Here is a 22,884-nt window from a genome sequence, read left to right as displayed (position 1 = left end):
CTGCAACATACACAACACAAGAAAATCATACAAAAGAATGCCAGAACAGCTCCTACACCATTTTGCATTTTTATTTGAATGTATGAGAGACACTGTTCTTTGATGTTACCTTTTACATGCACTGAAACCCGATAAAGTGTTTTAAACACCAATATGCAGAATGAAGAACAACATATTTCAGAGAACTTCTATTCTGTTTGAAAACACATTGTGTGTTTCAGAACACTTAAATTGGCTTTACAGCTTCAAACACCAGATCTCATCTTAAGTACATTACTTTGCATGGTTTCATTATACAGTGATGGTGTTTTGAGTGTTTAATGGAGGAGGAGGGAGAAGGCAAAGAATAAGAGTCCCTGATGAAATCAGAGCCACAATTGTGGACCATGTCATCAAGCACAAGACATTTGCAATGTGGTCATAGCCAACAATTCCATCAGGCTAAGAGAGATCCAAAGTGCAATCATAAATGACAACAATATCTTTGCAAATATCAATTCTGTCAGCATTTCCACTATAGACGAAGTTTCGAAAAAAAAAATCAAATGACTATGAAACAACTCTACAAGGTGCCACTAGAGAGGAATAGTGACAGAGGGAAGGAGCTGCGGTACCAGTATGTCCAGGTAAACCATTGGTGTGCACATGGTATATTGTACAGGGAGTTCTACTGTACTTCAATGATGCCTGTATATACTTCTTGAAGTTGTAGGTACCCATAAAAACAAAACATTTCTACTTTACTAAAATGTCTGATTCCAGAATAGGCTGTAAATCTAACTCTATATTTTGTTTCTGTGTTACTATATAGCGAATAATGGAGTTGGAAGGACATGAAGTGACCCACATTCTTGTTTTTGTGGACGAGGCTGGGTTCAATCTGGCCAAAGGCAGGAGACGTGGCCGCAATCTCATTGGAAAGTATGACTATCGGGCACAAGATCAGATGTCTCTGTTAGATGCCATGAATGCTGCTTGTGTGGACATCACAGGCGTTCACCGCAGGGGATGGTTGTGCCACGCAAGGAGATTTTCCCCCCGGTGCATCGCAAGGGGAAACGTCAGATGTGACTCTGACAAATCTCTGGCCAGACCAACAAGAGAGACAGGATGTCCACCAAGAAGATGGGAACTCGTAGTGTTACGTAGTGTGAGGAGGTACAATTCTTATTTTTTACAGAACTACCGCAGGTTTTTCATTGTTGCGTGTTTTTTTTGTTGTTGCATGGATGTCATCTTGTGGCAAATTTTCTGTTCAATATATATGACTTTACATGTAAGAAATATGTAAAAATGGACATGCAAATGTGAATTTTCTGTTTACATGTAACACATTGCTATAAAACTAAATGTACTGTATACATACAAATGTGCATATCCTTTTTCTGTGTACTACAGTATTGCACAGTATTGACTTTTCCCAGTTAACTTTTACCTACTGTTGAAATTGCTATCTAAAAAGCTCAGTGTGCTACACAATAGCATTCAGCTAGACAAAACTGATGTTCTGGTACAGTACAGTAAGCAGTCAGTGTCAACAAAAAAGTAGAACAAAACTGAAATGTGTATATAACAAACATTTCCAGGGTAGACTGCCATGGTGAAAAAACATCTAAACATTTTGACCAGTACGGCTCACACGATGACAAAAAAAACGTTTTATTTTGGTGCCGTTGGTCAATTTACTGACACAATAACTAGGTTTTGAAGCACAAATTAAATATTTTGGTTGAGTTACTACATTTTGCAGACATGCAATAGAGTTGTGATGTCCCATAAAACAGTTGTGACAATTGCACTTACAGTTTAGAGAATGTTAAGACTGTTTCAAAAAATTAGCCAAAGCGCTTGAGGAAAAACTAATTATTTATATATATTAACTTGTTTATACACTAGGAGGCACTATATGTTAGGGTCATTGGTCACTGGGCAACTACAGTTGCCTGGCCCATTGTGACAGTATGCTGTTACAATCAAAATGTTTAAGGCTACACAAGTTATAGCAGAGCTAACATGTATAAAGTAGTTCTTCATCTATGTTATTTATGTGTTTCATGTTTATCATCATTGCTTGGTATGCTATTTCTCTGTCTCTGCAGAAAACCATACATGCAAGACAAGGATCACAGACAAATTCCAACGGAACGTTCAACTCAATCATGTTATCTAACGCTAATGTACTGTGATTCAATTAGAACAACACAAATGTCCCAACACAAAAATACACATTACCCTGACATAGACATAATAATGGATGACTAGTTGATAGCATTGAGCCCTGGGCTGAAGTTTTGTAAGGGCTACTGTTTTAGAGAGTAGCACTATATTAGACGACCATAAGAGTGTTTTAACCTTTCCAAGTAGTGCTCCCAGTCTCTGGCAAGGTGTTTCAGAACATACAGGGTTCTCCCCATTAATTTCTGACAAGGTGGTGCTGATGTAAAGCATGGGGAGGGGGGAAGCTGGAGTAAATGCCATTTCTTGAAATCTAGAGCCTCAAATTATGGGTGCGTTTGTAAATTCACTCTGGCTATCTTTTCCGATTTCAGAGCACTCTCGTCTGTGTGCCAGAGCGCAGAATAATTTACGAACATGCATCACCATATATGACCTGTCACCTAAAAAATGTATTAAATTGTTGCCAGCTGCACAGTTACAGTTACCAACGCTCTAGATAACATGAAAACAGCCTAACCAGCTCTGCTAGGGTCAGTAAAATGATCAGAGTGATGTGTTCTCTCATTTGTGTCTGGGTGTAACTAGTAAGCTAGCCAACTTTAGCCGTTAACGTGGGTGCTTCACTGCCATTGTGAGGTCAGACGCTCAAATCTATCTTACTCCTCTGCCAGAGGGTCCAGTGTGCGTTCTGAACGCTCCAAGAGCAAAACGCTCTGAATTTGCAAAGGGACAATCTGACTACGCTCTAAATTTGCGACTGCCCAGAGCACACTCTGAGCGCACAAGCACTCCAGAATTGAATTTATGAACACACCCAATATAAAATAATGTAGCTAAAATAAACTCAGCAAAAAAATAAACGTCCCTTTTTCAGGACCCTGTCTTTCAAAGATAATTCCTAAAAATCCAAATAACTTCACAGATTTTCATTGTAAAGCATTTAAACACTTTTCCCATGTTTCCCATGCTTGTTCAATGAACCATAAACAATTAATGAACATGCACCTGTGGAACGGTCGTTAAGACACTAACAGCTTACAGACGGTAGGCAATTAAGGTCACAGTTATGAAAACTTAGGACACTAAAGAGGCCTTTCTACCGACTCTGAAAAACACCAAAAGTAAGATGCCCAGGGTCCCTGCTCATCTGCGTGAATGTGCCTTAGGCATGCTGCAAGGAGGCATGAGGACTGCAGATGGACCTCCAGCATGACAATGCCACCAGCCATACTGCTCGTTCTGCGCGTGATTTCCTGCAAGACAGGAATCCCATTGAGCACGTCTGGGACCTGTTGGATCAGAGGGTGAGGGCTAGGGCCATTCCCCCCAGAGATATAAGGGAACTTGCAGGTGCCTTGGTGGAAGAGGGGGGTAACATCTCACAGTAATGATGGCAAATCTGGTGCAGTCTATGAGGAGGAGATGCACTGCAGTACTTAATGCAGCTGGTGGCCACACTAGATACTGACTGTTACTTTTGATTTTGACCCCCCCCCCTTTGTTCAGGGACACATTATTCCATTTCTGTTAGTCACATGTGTGGAACTTGTTCAGTTTATGGCTCCGTTGTTGAATCTTGTTGTATTCATACAAATATTTACACTTGTTAAGTTTGCTGAAAATAAACGCAGTTGACAGTGAGAGGACATTTCTTTTTTTGCTGTGTCACTAGTTGCCTAATTGACAGTGTTTTATCCTGAAATAACTAGGCTAATTATTGACTCCAAACTGGATGTTGAGATAAAGGAGCGATAGTTTTAAAATTTCACATGGTGGCAAAGCAAAGAGAACATGGTGGCGCAGTGCTGCTATTGGATTCTTTGGGGAGAACACCAGTGGAGGCTCCTCAGAGAAGGAAGGGGAGACCAATCCTCCTCAGTGAATTTCATAAAAATAAAAATAGTGAAACATTCAAAAGTTAGCCTTTTTAGATAAAACTATACTAAATATATTCACTGATTATTGATTAAAACACACTGTTTTGCAATGAACGTCTACAGTAGACTTAATAACAGCACTCTGTAGGGAGGCACCATGTCATAGCCGGAGGACAACTAGCTTCCTCTGGATACATTGACTTCAATATAAAACCTAGGAGGATCATGGTTCTCACACCCTTCTATAGACTCACACACTAATTACGACAACTTCTGGAGGACATCCTACAACCGATCAGAGCTCTTGCAACATGAACTGACATGCCTAGTTAAATAAAGGTTAAATAAATAAAAACTGACATGTTGTCCACCCAATCAAAGGATCAGAGAATAAATATAGTACTGGAAGCATAAGCTACAGCTAGTTAGCACTGCAGTGCATAAGATGTGGTAAGTAGTTGACTCAAAGAGAGAGAAAGACAGTAGTTGAACAGTATTGAATAAATAAAGGTATTCAAAAATGAAGGAGGAGCAAGAGAGAGGGAAAGAAAGAGCAAGCTTTATATAAAAACTTTTTTACTTCCACTTACTTCGGTAGCAAATGCGGCTAGCTAATTTGGCCTACTTTAACAACTGGCTCAAACAGAGGGATGCTATGTTAGCTAGCTGGCTATGACTATCCAACTCTGGAACTCTCTCTGGAAGTCAAGGTAAGCTTTTGGTTTTACTAATTTATTGCCACTGGGGTCCGCCGGTGTAACTGTTACTGACTGTACACTGTACTGCATGATTGTAGCGGGTTTACTGACATGTTAGTTCGATTAGCTATGTTGACTATGACTTTACTTTAGCTAATATGGTGACAACGATGTAGGCTGTGTGTAGAGGTTATGATGTGAAGGTTTGGCTTGGAAAGCTTTTTTCGCCGGGTCACAGACAGCTAATGTGTTGTGTATTTGAAGTCCACAAGCAAAGGAGAAAGGTAAGAGGAGGAAAGTGCATAGATGCGAGAAGAAATACAACAAGCTGTTTGTATGTGTCTATGACAGTGAACTGTTTGTGTGTGATCAAGGGTATATTCATTCCGCCGATTATGTTGAAAAACTTTTCTTAACCTGATATGGATAGGGAGCAGTATTTTCACGGCCGGATGAAAAAACGTACCTGATTTAAACTGGTTACTACTCTTGCCCAGAAATGAGAATATGCATATTATTAGTAGATTTTGATAGAAAACACTCTGAAGTTTCTAAAACTGTTCGAATGGTGTCTGTGAGTATAACAGAACTCATATGGCAGGCAAAAACCTGAGAAAAATTCAACCAGGAAGTGTAAGTTCTGAGAAATGTAGTTCTTCTTTCTAGTCCCTTTCGAAACTACAGTATCTGTGCTGTCACGTTGCACTTTCTAAGGCTTCCATTGGCTGTCTAAAGCCTTCAGAAAGTGTTTTGAGCATTCCCCTGTCACTGGGCAGAGTATAGTAGCTCAGTTTCTGAGTGGTCTGCCTGGGGATAAAGAGATTGGATATGTGCATTCCCGCGAGCACTCGGTTTTTTCTTTTCCTCCTTGAATGAATACACTATTGTCCGGTTGGTATATTATCGCAATTTTACGTTAAAAATACCATAAAAATTGATTTTAAACAGCGTTTGACATGCTTCTAAGTACGTAATGGAACATTTTGACTTTTTGTGTCTCGAAATGCGCTCGCGCGTTACCCTTTGGATAGTGACCTGAACGCATGAACAAAACGGAGGTATTTGGACATAACTATGTATTATTTCGAACAAAAACAACATTTCTTGTGGAAGTAGCAGTCCTGGGAGTGCATTCTGACGAAGATCAGCAAAGGAAATACAATATTTCTAATACTAATTCTGAGTTTAGTTTGCTCCGAACTTGGCGGGTGTCGCCGTGATGGCGAGCTATGTACTCAGAATATTGAAAAATGTGCTTTCGCCGAAAAGCTATTTTAAAATCTGACACAGCGATTGCATAAAGGAGTTCTGTATCTATAATTCTTAAAATAATTGTTAAGTATTTTGTCAACGTTTATGATGAGTATTTTTGTAAATTCACCGGAAGTTTTTGGTGGGAATACATTTTCTGAACATCACGCGCCAATGTAAAAAGCTGCTTCTGGATATAAATATGAAGTTGATTGAACAAAACATACATGTATTGTATAACATAATGTCCTAGGAGTGTCATCTGATGAAGATCATCAAAGGTTAGTGCTTCATTTAGCTGTGTTTTGGGTTTTATTGACATATATGCTTGCTTGGAAAATGGCTGTGTGATTATTTTTGTCTATGTACTCTCCTAACATAATGTAATGTTTTGCTTTCGCTGTAAAGCCTTTTTGAAATCGGACAACTTGGTTGGATTCAGGAGAGGTTTATCTTTCAAATGGTGTAAAATAGTCGTATGTTTGAAAAATGTAAATTATTGGATTTTTGAGCTATTTGTATTTTGCGCCATGCGATCCCGTTGGCTGTTGGCTAGGGGTTCCGCTGGCGGAACGGGGTTCCGCTAGCGGAACGCCTAGATGTAAGTTAAATGGAAGCAAATGGAACGAAATGGGGATAAACATACCTGAATTTGTCCAATAGAAACTCAAAAGCTGTGCTATAAATTCTCGCGCTCCACCAAACTGGAAGTCTTTCGACTAGCTTGGAAAGACAGTAACGTGCAATATCGAAGAGCCCTCACTGCTGCTCGATCAACCTACTTTTCCAACCTGATTGAGGAGAATAAAAACAATCCCACATTTATTTTGGATACTCTCAGAAAGCGAACTAAAATGCAGCATTCCCCAAGAGAGGATGGCCTTCACTTCAGCAGTGATGAATTCATTAATTTCTTCGACGAAAATATCATGATCATTAGAAAGCAAATTATGGACTCCTCTTTGAATCTGTGTATTTCTCCAAAACTCAGTTGTCCTGAATCTGCACAGAACTGCCAGGACCTAAGATCAATGGAGACACTCAAGTTTTTTAATCCTGTATCTCTCAAAACGTACACGAAAACAGTCAGGGCTTATCTGTTGAAAAGATATCAGTTCGTCTCTGTGGATGGTTTGTCCTCTGACAAATCAATTGTATGCTTCGGTGATCGCCAAGGTTCCATTTTAGAACCACTATTGTTTTCACTATATACAATGCATTTGAAAAGTATTCAGATCCCTTGATTTTCCCCAATATTATTACATTACAGCTACACACAATGCCACATAATAACAAAGCAAAAACATTTTTTTACAGATTCTTGCTAATTTATTGAAAATAAAAAACAGAAACACCTTAATTTACATAAGTATTCAGACCCTTTGCAATGAGACTTGAAATTGATCTTAGGTGCATCCTGTTTCCATTGATCATCCTTGAGATGTTTCTACAACTTGATTGGAGTCCACCTGTGGTAAAATCAATTGATTGGACATGATTTGGAAAGGCACACACCTGTCTATATAAGGTCCGAGAGTTGACAGTGCATGTCAGAGCAAAAACCAAGCCATGAGGTCGAAGGATTTTTCCGTAGAGCTCCGAGACAGGATTGCATTTATTATGGATCCCCATTACCTGCTGCCAAAGTAGCAGCTACTCTTCCTGGGGTCCAGCAAAATTAAGGCAGTTTATACAATTTTAAAACATTACAATATATTCACAGATTTCACAACACACCATGTGCCCTCAGGCACTACCACATATCTACAGTACTAAATCCATGTGTATGTCTATTGTGTGTGTGTGTGTGTGTGTGTGTGTGTGCGTGCATGTCTGTGCCAATGTTTGTGTTGTTTCACAGTCCCCGCTGTTCCATAAGGTGCTTTTTTATCTGTTTTTTTAAATCAAATTTTACTGCTTGTGTCAGTTACTTGATGTGGAATCGAGTTCCATGTAGTCGTGGCTCTATGTAGTACTGTGTGCCTCCCATAGTCTGTTCTGGACTTGGGGACTGTGAAGAGACCTCTTGTGGCATGTCTTGTGAGGTATAAATGGGTGTCCGAGCTGTGTGCCAGTAGTTTAGACAGACAGCTCGGTGTGTTCAACATGTCAATACCTCTCATAAATGCAAGTAGTGATGAAGTCAATCTCTCCTCCACTTTGAGCCAGGAGAGACTGACATGCATATTATTAATATTAGCTCTCTGTGTACATCCAAGGGCCAGCTGTGCTGCCCTGTTCTGAGCCAATTGCAATTTTAAGTCCTTTTACCACCTTGCTTTTGGTTACAACATGATTCCATATGTGTTATTTCATAGTTTTGAATTCTTCAATATTATTCTACAATGTAGAAACATTTTAAAATAAAGAAAAACCCGTTAATAAGTAGGTATTCTAAAACTTTTGACCGGCAGTGTATATATAGTTGAAGTCCTGAAGTTTACACTTTAGCCAAATACATTTAAACTCTGTTTTTCACAATTCAAGACATTTAATCCTATAAAAATTCTCTGTCTTAGGTCAGTTAGGATCACCACTTTATTTTAAGAATGTGAAATGTCAGAATAATAGTAGAGAGAATGATTTACAGCTTTTATTTCTTTCATCACATTGCCTTTAAATTGTTTAACTTGGGTCAAACGTTTCAACGGCTCATGGTTCTCACCCCCTTCCATAGACTTACAAAGTAATTATGACAACTTCCGTCCTCCAACCTGTCAGGGCTCTTGGAGCATGAACTGACATGTTGTCCACCCAATCAAAGGATCAGCGAATTCATCTAGTACTGAAAGCATTATCTACAGCTAGCTAGCGCTGCAGTGCATAAAATGTAGTGAGTAGTTGGCTCAAAGAGAGAGAAATAAAATAGTTAAATAGTTTTGAACAAATTAATTTCTTCCTAAATGAAGAAGCAAGAGAGAAATAGAGTTTTTTTCACTTTCACTTAAAAAAAAATCACTTTCACTTTCATTTACTTAGCTAGCAAATGCAGCTAGCTAGTTTAGCCTACTGAAACACCCTGCTCAAACAGAGGGATGCTATGTTAGCTAGCTAGCTATTACTATCCAATACAACACTGGATTTCTTCCAAGTCAAGGTAAGCTTTTGGTTTGACTAATTTATTGCCACCGGGGCCGCCTGTGTAACTGCTTACTGACTACACTGTAACGTTACTGCATGATTGTAGCTGGTTTACTCAGTTCTATTAGCTATGCTGATTCTGACATTACTTTAGCTAATATGGTGACAATGGTTGGGTTTCGAAGGGAAGAGGTGAAGGGAGGAGAGCGCATAACGTAGATGCGAGAAGTAATACAACGTGGCTGCTATGAAACTGTGAACTGTGTTTATGCGTGATTCATTCCTCCGATTCTGTTGAAAAACATTTCTAAAACAGAAGCAAATGGAACAAAACGGGGATAAACATACCTGAATTTGTTTAATAGAACTCTTTTGCAACTGTTGGACTGCGGTATTGAATGTCACTGTCTGTCCATGTGTCACTGTGTGTCACATCAAATTTGTCTCTCGACCTGTGTGCACCTACGTTGAAAACTTTCATTCATAGGCTAGGTTGTAGCAACCTCACGATGGGTATAGGGAAAATTTGAGTATCATATAGTTGCCTAAAGCTATCGCTGTTACATTTATCTGGGTGAATGGAATGTGAATGACAGTTATCCAATATGCTGTAATAGAAATAAGGCCATGCTCCAGATTTTTTTGTTGTTGTCCTCCCTCATTTGAAACGGCACTGACCACCACTGAGATATATATATATATATATATATATATATATATATATATATATATATACACAGTGCCTTCAGAAAGTATTCAGACCACTTGACTTTTTCTACATTTTGTTACGTTACAGCCTTATTCTAAAATTAATTAAATTGTTTGTTTTTTCCCTCATCAATCTACCCCACAATGACAAAGAAAAAACAGTTTTTTTGAAATCTTTGCTAATTTATACAAATAAATTATATCACATTTACATAAGTATTCAGACCCTTTACTCAGTACATTGTTGAAGCACCTTTGGCAGCAATTACACCATCGAGTCTTCTTGGGTATGACGCTACAAGCTTGGCACACGTGTATTTGGGGAGTTTCTCCCATTCTTCTCTGAAGATCCTCTCAAGCCCTTTCAGGTTGGATGGGGAGCATTGCTGCCCAGCTATTTTCAGGTCTCTCTAGAGATGTTCGATCGGGTTGAAGTCAGGGCTCTGGCTGGGTCACTCAAGGAATTTCAGAGACTTGTCCCGAAGCCACTCCTGTGTTGTCTTGGCTGTGTCCTGTTGGAAGGTGAACCTTCACCCCAGTCTGAGGTCCTGAGCGCTCTGGAGCAGGTTTTCATCAAGGATCTCTCTGTACTTTGCTCCGTTCATCTTTCCCTCGATCCTGCCTAGTCTCCAAATCCCTGCTACTGAAAAACATCCCCACACCATGATGCTGCCACCACCATGCTTCTCCCATCTCCACAGAGGAACTCCAGAGCTCTGTCAGAGTGACCATTGGGTTCTTGGTCACTTCCCTGACCAAGACCCTTCACCCCTGATTGCTCAGTTAGGCCAGGTAGCCAGCTCTTGGAAGAGTCTTTGTAGATACAAACTTCTTCCATTTAAGAATGATGGACACGTGATCCTTTCCAAATCATGTCCAATCAATTGAATTTACCACAGTTAGAAACATCTCAAGGATGATCAATGGAAACAGGATGCACCTGCGCTCAATTTCGAGTCTCATAGCAAATAGTCTGAATACTTATGTAAATAAGGTATTTCTGTTTTCTATTTTTAATACATTTGCAAAAATGTAAAACATTTTTTTTTCGCTTTGTCATTATGGGGATTGTGTGTAGATAAAAAAATATATATTTTAGAATCTATCTATCTATCTATCTATCTATCTATCTATCTATCTATCTATCTATCTATCTATCTATCTATAGTTAGTCGATTACTTGATTTCGATTAGTTGATCCGCTAATAGCATACAGGTCTCAGGGAAAAAAATATAATATTTGAAAGTATTTTAAATACCTCTCAGAAAAAGCAATAGAAATGACAGATCACATACTATTTCACTGTCCATTCATTTTTAATAGGAAAAACATCTAAGTTTTCACCAAGTCATAATTAGAGTTGCAAAGGGAGGGTATGATGAACATGTCATCTTCAGATTACAAAGATATACATATGCTTATACATAGTACAGACCTGAGATGGCACATTGAGAAAAAAAGTGCTTATTTTCTTAAGTGCTTCTTCTCTGTCTGAATAGTATTGTGCGCATGCAGTAGAAACACTCAAACGTTAGCTCAACTAGTTAGCTACTAGATAGCTCCTAGCTAGCTAATGTATGCAGCTAGTTTACACTCACTGAATGATAAGTTCTCAAAAGAAAATATAAGGTCTCCAAATTACTCGTTTCAGAGCTAGCTAATGTTATCTACACATTTTGTATTTAGCGTGGGAAAGAGTCAATGAACTTCTGACCCAGCTACCTCTTTTCAGACCGCTGGTAAAGTGTTTGTCGCTGGTGTTGTTGGCAGAATTCCATAAGCATGTTGTCATTGCTCGTTGTCCATTCATATCACGTTCAAAACACCTCGGAAATCTCCATCTTCCTTGCGTTCAAGACAACTAGGAAATTGGTAAAAAATGTAGCTTGTGTTGAATTTTGTATATTTTTTTACTTAACCTTTATTTAACCAGGAAAAGCCCATTGAGACCCAGAGTCTCTTTTTCAAGGGAGACTTGGCCAAGAAGGCAGCAACAAAAATACAACACTTTCACGATTTAATTTCAAATGTCAAATGTGTAGCCTACATTTTATTTATTTATTTGAGATTTTGCAGGATGAAATCTCTTCAGATGCACCATCTCGTTTTCAAGAGGATCCAAATGAAAAAAAGAAAAATAAACAAACAAGGCTACCTATACAAATATGGTAACTACTGTCTAATAATAATAACAAATAAATAATAATAATTAATAACAAAAACTTACATTAACAGCAAAAATATACAACTCTGGTACTCGACCAATGGTTGCCATCGTCACAGTTAATTTTTCTGTTTCCTCATTCCATGTAGGTCGTGTTGGTTAAGCGCTTGTAAGTTAGCATTTCACGGTAAGGTCTACACATGTTATATTCGGCGCATGTGACAAATAAAGTATGACTTGATTTGATTTGTATTCCTTCATTTTCAGAATGTTCATCTAATTCTTCACTTTATCCATTTCAGAAGTTTCTGCAATTTATCATTCTTTGCACATTTGTAATAATATACACACATTGTTACGTTTCCTCTTTTTCGTCTTTTTTATTTTTACAATATTTCTCCGCTGAGATCGCCTATTTTCAATAGGTTCAATGAAAGTTCTTACTTTATCTACCTGCGGGCAGTGTCGCTATTCTGGACTCCAGTAGGCTTGCTACTTGGCAGCTCCTGGAACACTGTGCCCGCTAGCAGCGCTTAGAATAAGCAGTCTTCTACTAGGGGGAAACAAATAACTGACGATTTACATAATGATAATGAGTTTCATTACTCACGCAACATTCTTCCCTTCAAGCAATGTCCGTTTAAGAAGCTTAATCAACTCGTCGTCACTGTAATATGTGTGTTGTGGAGAAAATTACCATGCAGGAGACGGGAGTACAATTAGTGTAGTTTAGTAAGAACCACTCATGTCCTACAGCCCCCGGCCCTTAAAAATGCCTTACAAATATTGTATACCAAACAAATTTAAGGAAGTGCACTTTAAAATTCTACATAAGATATATCCATGTTGTCCAAATTTGTGGCTATTGATGATATCTGCGTTTTCTGTGAAAAAGAATGTGAAAATCTGACTCATTTGTTCTATGAATGTAGATCTGTGATAGAATTTTGGGATAACCTTGCAGAATACTTATTTTCCATTTTGAACACTACCCATGTTTTTGACATGAAGGATATAATATGTTATTATTGCAATGATAACAAGACCATTGAAAGGATTGTGAATTGTTTTATTCTTGTTGCTAAATACTTTATACACAAACAAAGATTTCAGAATTCTATACCAAAATTACAAATATTTTTGATTGAATTAATCATCTTGTTAAGACATTATCCCTAGTGAATAACAAAAATAATAACATCTTCCTGAATCATTATAATGAGATTTTCTCAGAGTGAATACAATTGCACTAGAATTGTGGTTCTTTTTTCTTTATTTTATTTTTTAATATATTTTATTTTTTTGTATGTATTTAGTATTTTTTTTGTTCATACCTGTGTTTTGTTTTGTTAGACATGTTTGATGTAGCAATGTAAGTTGTTGATAATTTTGTATTATAAAAAAACTAAAACAATTTAACAAATTAAACAAAAGAAAAATGTTGAAAAAAAAGATTAATAAATGAATCAAAAAGGAAAATACGGCCCCCAGCCCAATAGTGCGCATGTGCACTTCCTATTAGGCGTTGTAGCATAACACTTTTGTAATACATTACTGCTTAGTAACAGCATAGTAACTAATATAGACAGATATAGATCACTGCACATAGCACAAGTCAAAGTATTTCTCTGTCTACTAAATGTCACTGGACTAAAGATGAGCATTTTTTTGTGTTTAGTGAGACCCTCAATAGTTTGATAATAAACAAAGAATATACCTGCAAGCAAAGTTGTAATAAAATTACTTTAGTTTATTGCATTTTGTACAGACAAATCTATAAAATGGTTTTAAGGGAAACATTAACCATTGTTGATGTATAAGCCTTTGACATGGTAAAACAACATGGTAAAACAACTGTTTATATATCCTTATTGAACACAATAGATAATACATATGTCTATATCTGTAAAATATTCAACTTGCATTGACACACAAATTAAACATCTAAGTTCTACTTTGGTTGTTATTGATGTATTTACAGATGTTATGTCTTTATCCTTTCCTTACAGGTACATACACCATCATCTCTAACACAAATACATGCACACACACGCACACATACACGCACACGCACATCCACATGCATACACACACACACACACACACACACACACACACACACACACACACACACACACACACACACACACACACACACACACCTGAACACGCCACTACATTTTTACTCTACATCATTACTTTTGTTGCTAGGAGAGTGAACATAAAATTGTAAACACAAAACACCTACTAATCAATATAGCTATCTTTAGATCTACATCAATTTCTACCTTTAAAAATGCGTTACAATGCTCCTATGGACCAAGTATAAATACAGTATCATAAGTGAAGATTTAGAAACACTAGCTCTTGTTTTTTTTTTCTTGCTCACATTAAGTGCTCACACTTCTCGAGATGATGAAGGAATCATGAGGGTTGCACAAAAATTCTACCTTCTAAAAAAAGGAGGCTTATTCAACATTAATACAATGTGTTGAGGTTTACTTTACTGTCATGAAAACGACACACCTACATGCATATACTAGGTTCTAAAGTCTGAGGGAACCAGAATACTGAACACATTCTCAGTAAAAGCTACAAAATCCCCCTCACACTATGTATCTTCCTCAGTGAAAACAACAAAAACGTTCCTTGCTTAATCAAGAATCGATCTGTATGGAAAACAATTGCTATTTTAGAAGAATATGGGGTGGTTGTGAAGTACAGCAGTTGGAATTAGTACATAAAATGGGAGCATGGGGTATATTTCAAATAACACCCCATTAAAAATATAGTGCACACATTTTGAACAAGTACAAATATGCACATAATTGCAAATAAAGGGTGTCATTTGAGATACAGATATGGAGGAAGGTTCTCCAAAAATAATTATGTGTCTAGATTTCCTTGGACTGAATAGCCCTTCACAAGGGTTATGATTAATTTAAGTTTTATTTCCCTTGTGACTTTAATGATCACACTACACTGGAAGCAGCTGGCATATGCAACCTAACATAATTGTTTTGGGGGGCAAATAATCTGTGTTGTAGTTAAATAATTGCATAATAATACATTTTCAATCTAAATCAACATGTATAAACAGGTAGGCCTACTGAGAAAATATGCTCAGTAGGACCATTGTATTTATATGACCCCTGTGATTAGTTTCACACTGTTAATGAAATACTTGTGGCCAAATTCTTTGTCTAAATTGTAAAATAAATAAATGAATATTACATTGCAGAATCAAACTGTAGTATGCACTGAGTGGACAAAACATTAAGAACACCTGCTCTTTCCATGACATAGTGTGACCAGGTGAATCCAGGTGAAAGCTATGATCCCTTATTGATTTCACTTCAATCAGTGTAGATGAAGGAGAGGACACAGGCTAAAGTATGATTTTTAAGCCTTAGGACAATTGAGACATGGATTGTGTATGTGTGCCATTCAGAGGGTGAATGGCCAAGACAAAAGATTTAAGTGCCTTTGAACAGGGTATGGTAGAAGGTACCAGGCACACCGTTTTGTGTCAAGAACTGCAACGATGCTGGGTTTATCACGCTAAACAGTTTCCTGTGTGTTTCAAAAATGGTCCACCACCCAAAGGACATCCAGCCAACTTGACATAACTGTGGGAAGCATTGGTGTCAACGTTGGCCAGCATCCTTGTGGAACACTTTCGACGCCATGCCGAATATTCTTCATGTTTTGTACACTCAGTGTACATTACTTGCATGCGTTGAACAAATCACAATTATTCACATTTGTGCAAATATGCGCTAGAACTATCACAGTGCAATGCCTGTATCTGCTTTGGACTGACACAAATAGCCTCGCAGCAATATAACATGTTGGATTCTACATTATTTAAGCGGTGGTCTAATTAAATTGGTCAAGTTATTTTACAGGGTTCTAAACAGAAGTGCATTCCTGATTAACACTTACATATCTCATAGTTTCAATGTAGTCAGCAAGGCAAGGTCCAATGTAACATGGTAAGAATACATGGATTCGAGAGCCCTTTTCACACCCTGTTAAAAAATGGATGTAAATTATCTGACATCTTTTTTTGCTATAGGGAAGGATTCTAATGTATATTGGGACATGATACTTTGGAAACACCTGAAGAATGGCAGCTTTTCTGCAACAATTCTGTCACTGACATCCCTCTCACTTCTAGAGATAGAATCATCAAACATGGGAATATGAAACCATTCTGTAAAGGTCTCTCTGACCGCTGCCAATGGTGGAAGACATGGTTTTGTTGTCTTTGATAATATTAATAACTACCACAGTCAAGCTGGTGGATCCGTAGATTGGTAGGTTATAGGGGAAATCTTATGTCTTTAGAAACTACATATCTAAGTGCCATGCTGTAGCCAAACATACACATTATCTGCACAACATACATCCGTGTGCCAACACACAGTCATTTTCCAACCATAGATATTTAAGCTCTATAGTTCTACAGCTCCAGCGCTTGCCATCTCATGTACCCAATAACCCCACACACAAAAATGGATGGATCTACTTGATTCAGAAGAATGCAGCAATTTAAACATCGTCCTCATGCAATAATAGTAGGCTCATTAGTGTACTCCCAAGGCCGGACAACATTTTTCATCCATGTCAAACTGTTGATATGGGGATGGACACAGCTGAACTCCTATTCTGACAAAATATCACTTTCCAATAAATCTATACACTACCGTTCAAACATTTGGGGTCACTTAGAAATGTCCTTGTTTTTGAAAGAAAAGCAAAATGTTTGTCCATTAAAATAACATAAAATTGATCAGAAATACAGTGTAGACATTGTTAATGTTGTAAATGACTATTGTAGCTGGAAACAGCAGATTATTTTATGTAATTATCTACTTTGGCGTACAGAGGCCCATTATCAGCAACCATCACTCCTGTGTTCCAATGGCACATTGTGTTAGCTAATCAAAGTTTATAATTTTAAAAGGCTAATTGATCATTAGAAATCCCTTTTGCAATTATGATAGCACAGCTCAAACTGTTGTCCTGACTAAAGAAGCAATAAAACTGGCCTTCTTTAGACTAGTTTAGAATCTGGAGAATCCCGCAAAACACCAGTCTCAACATCAACAGTGAAGAGGTGACTCCGGGATGCTGGCCTTCTAGGCAGAGTTCCTCTGTCCAGTGTCTGTGTTCTTGCCCATCTTAATATTTTCTTTTTATTGGCCAGTCTGAGATATGGCTTTTTATTTGCAACTCTGCCTAGAAGGCCAGCATCTCAGAGTCGCCTCTTCACTGTTGACGATGAGACTAGTGTTTTGTGGGTACTATTTAATGAAGCTGCCAGTTGAGGACTTGTGAGGCGTCTGTTTCTCAAACTAGACACTCTAATGTACTTGTCCTCTTGCTCAGTTGTGCACCGGGGCCTCCCACTCCTCTTTCTATTCTGGTTAGAGCCAGTTTGCGCTGTTCTGTGAAGGGAGTAGTACACAGCGCTGTACGAGATCTTCAGGTTCTTGGCAATTTCTCGCATGGAATAGTATTCGTTTCTCAGAATAAGAATAGACTGACGAGTTTCAGAAGAAAGTTCTTTGTTTCTGGCCATTTTGAGCCTGTAATCGAACGCACAAATGCTTATGTTCCAGATACTCAACTTGTCGAAAGAAGGCCAGTTTTATTGCTCCCTTAATCAGAACAACAGTTTTCAGCTGTGCTAACATAATTGCAAATGGGTTTTTTAATGATCAATTAGCCTTTTAAAACGATAAACTTGGATTAGCTAACACAATGTGCCATTGGAACACAGGAATGATGGTTGCTGATAATGGGCCTCTGAACGCCTATGTAGACATTCCATAAAAAATCAGCCATTTCCAGCTACAATAGTAATTTACAACATTAACAATGTCTACACTGTATTTAGATCAATTTTATGTTATTTTAATGAACAAAAAAAATTGCATTTCTTTCAGAAACAAGGACATTTCTTAGTGACCCCAAACTTTTGAACGGCAGTGTATGTCCAAGAAATGTCTTGTGTTTTAGGTTTACAGTAGGTTTGTATTGCATATATACCAGAGTTTTAACACTCAAATCATATTCCACAGTTCCAAATCTCCATATCTTTTCATGTTTTCTGTAGTTAAATGATGACTGAGGCCAAACATATTGACTCAATTACTAGTTTCCCTAGGCAGACAGGTTGCCTCCCACAATATAAACAATGTTCCAGCTCTTGCTCTAGGTCTGGGATATCTGAGACATATCAACTACCTATTTTGAACTCAAAAGATAAACTTTGGACAATTTTCTTCATGCATTCATTTATAAAAAAAAAAAAACAGTTGAGTGAGAAGAAAAGTGACAACTGTGTGCTAAGTGTCTTGTCCTCCATGACAACTAACCAACTCCTGTCTAAAAGGATACCATATGAAACTACTGTTACAAATATCATGCCAACAGGAATATAAATAGATATTGTTTTCAACCGTCAACTTTTAAACAAGTCATATCATATTCATATGTCCAGTTACTGTATATACATTATAGTATTTTTTATTTTACTTCAATACTTATATAGATTGTATAGTTAAATATTTCCAAGATGATATTATTTTGTTTTTCTGTAGTATTTGTGTGCCACTTAAAAGTGTGCTGACTGAGGATAACTATCTACCACTATCTAACCCCAGACCTCATCACCTCTCCCTCAGCTTAGAGCTGTCAACAAACCCGGAGTGTCTTACTGGTATCTATGGGACCAGCCAAACACCTAAATAGGTCTGTCCCCTCACTGACTTCAGCATACTTTAAAAAATATTTGGGTAACAACTGAATATTTAATAATATCTCAAATAAACTCCATGAAGGATAGTTTATATTTTCATCTGCCCTTAGACCTGCCCTTCAATAACAAGTTCAAAATATTGTTTTGTGGCATGAATCTACATTTTCTTCAACTAAACAATGCTCAGTGGAGATGTTGATTGACTAATGTCAGCTATGATTTCTTTCATATTTTTTCACAAAGAAAACAGTGTCATGTCCAGGTCAATAACTTCATGAACTATGTGATTTGATGGAGCAAACTGGAGCTGACTGTTGAACCTCAAGGACAGTGTTGAAAACCACTGACTAGTGTCAAACATCCCTGCCTTGCTACCCAAGTAACTCGAACCCTGTATACTCTTCCTAGTCCCCAGTCTGATTTATAGATTTCTTAACATTTTTGTTTTTGGTTCAATATTTACACATTAACCAGAATAGCAGCTTTTAAAATTTTAGAACATCTATAATATGTCATAATATGTTAGATAAAGAATATCCTTCACAGAATACAGTGTACATCACACACAAAATATATTGTTTTTACGTAAACTATTCAGTAAATTTAATTAAATAATTTTCTTCTGAAAACAATATCATACAAATGTATATCATATATCCTATGTTTCTATCACGTGTTCAACAGTGCCATCCAGTGCACAGAAACTAGCATGTTAAATACTTGCAAATATGAGGTCTACCTGTATGTACATATATCTGTATAATATTTGTTTACAAAAATAATTAATATGATTCATGCATTATTCCAGGGTTGATTCTTTAGACATACCCTTGTAAATATGCAGAACATAGGGGTTCACAGTCATATATTTAGCAAATAAATAGCTGTGCCACAATGAAAATAAATGGTTTCTTCCCATTCTAGTCCAAGGTTGTGAAGATTTGCGATTGGTTCAAAACTATCCACTCAAACCAGTTGTAGTTTCACTGCTAATTTCCATCTAAAGCATAGTTTGTTCATTTACTACACAGTTTTGCCTTTGTACTAAAAATAAGTTTGTATCAAAAAGTTATTTATTGTCCTATGGCACAATTTGTATATTTGTATTTGGCAAGAATTGTAGAATTCACATTTCTAGACTGGAATTAGTGTAAACCAAATGATGATAAAGAAAAACAGAGGTATTTACTAAAATATATCAGTGTATCACAAACATTATATATTTATGAGTGTCTCTAAATTAGCAATTTACATTTTCTAATGTAGACTACATGGTAATATATTGAAATTGTTGCCATTTGGTATGATAGTTTCAAACACATGGACTTTTGTTTTAGATTATAACACAGTAGTTTCTTGACATCCATATCTACTTTATATCAATACATTTTCAGGGTTTCTCCTTACAGTTGTTAAACTGTAATAACAATAGTTTATGCCACCTAAAGGTCTTGTCAGCACTAGTCACTGATCAGGAGGAGCATCAGCTGGTAATAGTATGTATTACATGACAGGACAAAGCACACTATTTACAGTAATCAACTTTGGGTCAACACCAACCATCAGAATTCAGTGAGTTCAATGACAAATGTAATTCATTCAATTAATTGATTACATTTCAACTCCCATCTATGAACTGACTGGTATGACATTGACCTCAACCCTGACAACAACATCCTAGTAGCAGTTTGTCTGTGTCCTCCACACGTCACTGTGTGCTGTGCCTATGCATGCAGTTATCTTTCCTTCCTTCAAATTGATATAGACTGTGCTGCTGCTCAGGATTCGTCCCCAAGGTGAAAATTCATAGGAAGACATGCTGATGATGATTGATGAATTCTCAACCCATCCCATCCCCTTCCCTCAACACATCATATCGTAAATTACATTTAAAAAACTAATGCATAACAACAAAAAGAGAAAAAGTTATGAAGTGTATCCTCTAAATACATGAACAGATTAATAAATAAAAGCAAAAAATAAAATAGACCAGCAATGAGAAGATATCAACCCCTCTCTTGCAAGTAACCCACATCCCTACAAAAAGAAGAAGAAAAGCAACAATATTGACAGACAGGTAAAATAAAACACAAGGACAAACAGAACAAAAACATTGGGTCTACCAATCAGAATATATACTATCTACGTGGTGCAAAGTGAGCTGATATGTTATGAGTGTGTATGTGTGTGTGTCTGGGGAGGGGTGTTAGTGGGATATGAGGGATGTGATGGGAGTAAAAGTGTAGGGAGAATGGAAGCAGGGGCCATAAACCATTAAGGTGCTAGGTGAGTGGGTGGTGGGGGGTTGTTGTTATGATTTGAGGTTGTTTTCTCAGGAGTAGATGGTGATGACCTCGCGTCCACCCCCACGTACTAGGAGGACCCGGTTGAGACCCTCGGTGAGGACCTCGAGGAACTCCATATCTGACAGATGATTAGAGTTAAGGAATATGCAAGTTTTCTCAACTGGCGTTCATAGCCTCTTCATGCTAGCTATTTGCTATCTTGTATAGCCCTTTGGTTTCACTTACTTAAATGACAGTATAAGCCACATAATGTTATAATATAATATCATATAATACGGTAGGCTATAATATGATACATCGTGCCAAAGAAGTGATAGGATACAGTTTTCCTCTCCCATGCGGTTCTTGGGTGGTCCGGGCATGTTCAGCAGAACCAGTTTGGCATCCTTGGACTTCTTCATGATGACCTCGTTGAGCCTCAGAGCTGTGTGCATGCGCCTCACGTTGGACTGGTTCCTAATGGGACAGACAGGTGAGGAAGGAATACAGTACAGGGTGGATGTTGTGTCATTACTGCTATTTTTGCATGAAAGAAATTTAAACCTCATGACAATATAATACTTACAGGCTCTCCCACTCCCTGCAGCATGGTAAGAAGAGAATGACAATGCAAAGATGACTCTTTACAATACTGAAGATACATTGAAAAGTTGTGCTGTGTGAATGACACTAAAAGCCTTTCAAACTTTTGGCCCATTACTTCTGAAACTAGCTTTAAACCACTGCCACTCCCCAACAGCAACAACCTATAAATACTTTCTCCTTATCTTCTGTTTACTTTAGAAGTAGCTGATGTCCACATAAGCCTTTGGGCACAATGTGATTGAAAGTGAAAGTGAAAGCAGACTTACGGCTTCATGTTGAAGATGTCTTTGATCCCGCCCTGCTCTGGGTGGGCTGCTGCGGCCTGGTGCTCAGCCTTGTCTGTCCAGGTCATCTGCACCTCCGACCCGGGGGTGGCAACTCCCCCTGCAGGCGTGATGGGGGACGTGGGGCTGGTGGGGGTAGCGTTCTTATTGTGGATCAGCTGCACCTGTTTAGGGCGGGAGACAGCCACAGACTAAGAGAAGGGCACCGCACGACAACGTGAGAGGGTGAAGGAAAGAAAGAGACATCTGTCGGTTGGGGTGACACATCAAAAACACCAGACCACCACTAGGCAGTAAGTTGAAAGCACAATTGGGTCATTTTAGCTAAGCAAGTATGTAAGATGCTGCTCTGTCATATCCCTTCTTTATGCTGCAGAGGAAAAGGTCCCCTTAAAATGCTACACGCCGGAGGACAATGTCAAAGTGAGAGAATTGGCATTTTGACAGAGGACAGAGGACAGAGGATTAGGTAATGCAGTAGGCCTAAAGATGAGAAAGAGGATAGACAGTAGAATAAAGAAAAATGCAGTGGATGTGAAAGATGGTGAGAAATAAGAAGTTTAAACAGCAGTATGAAGGACTGATAGAATAATCTTCTGCAGCTCAGTTGGCTGAGAATGGCACTTACAACACCAGGATAGAAGGTTTGATTCCCAGGACCACCCATATGTAAAATGTATCCACGCATGGATGTAAGTCGATTTGGATAAAAGGGTCTGCTAAATGGCATATATTATTAAATTATATTATTATACTTCAAAGGGTTATCAAAGAGCAGTGGAGGCTCCTCAGAGGAGAAAGGGGAATGCCATCCTCCTCAGTGAATTTAATACAAATAAAAATTGGAAAACTTTATTTTTTAAATTCCTTTTTAGATAAAACTATACTAAATATATTCACATCACCAAATAATTGATTAAAACACACTGTTTTGCAATGAATGTCTACATGAGCCTCAACAGCACTCTGTAGGGTAGCACCA

General features: G+C 37.8%; 1 protein-coding gene across 1 annotated transcript in view; it reads right to left on the bottom strand.

The window, feature by feature from the left end:
* Nucleotides 1–17,878: 17,878 nt before the first annotated feature.
* The window catches only part of LOC106571859 (solute carrier family 12 member 5), a 109,327-nt gene continuing 104,321 nt past the window's right edge, over nt 17,879–22,884 (bottom strand). The window contains exons 23-26 of the mRNA XM_014145360.2: nt 21,885–22,066; nt 21,599–21,613; nt 21,356–21,489; nt 17,879–21,151 (exon numbers count right to left, since the gene is read on the bottom strand). Coding sequence (XP_014000835.1) covers nt 21,060–21,151; nt 21,356–21,489; nt 21,599–21,613; nt 21,885–22,066 — 423 coding nt within the window. The 3' untranslated portion in view covers nt 17,879–21,059. The remainder of the gene's footprint in view (nt 21,152–21,355; nt 21,490–21,598; nt 21,614–21,884; nt 22,067–22,884) is intronic.

This window comes from Salmo salar, chromosome 15, assembly GCF_965601325.2.
Source record: "Salmo salar chromosome 15, fSalSal1, whole genome shotgun sequence".
Lineage (NCBI taxonomy): Eukaryota > Metazoa > Chordata > Actinopteri > Salmoniformes > Salmonidae > Salmo > Salmo salar.
Note: the sequence above shows the minus strand (reverse complement) of the source record. Positions and strands in the feature narration are given on the sequence as shown.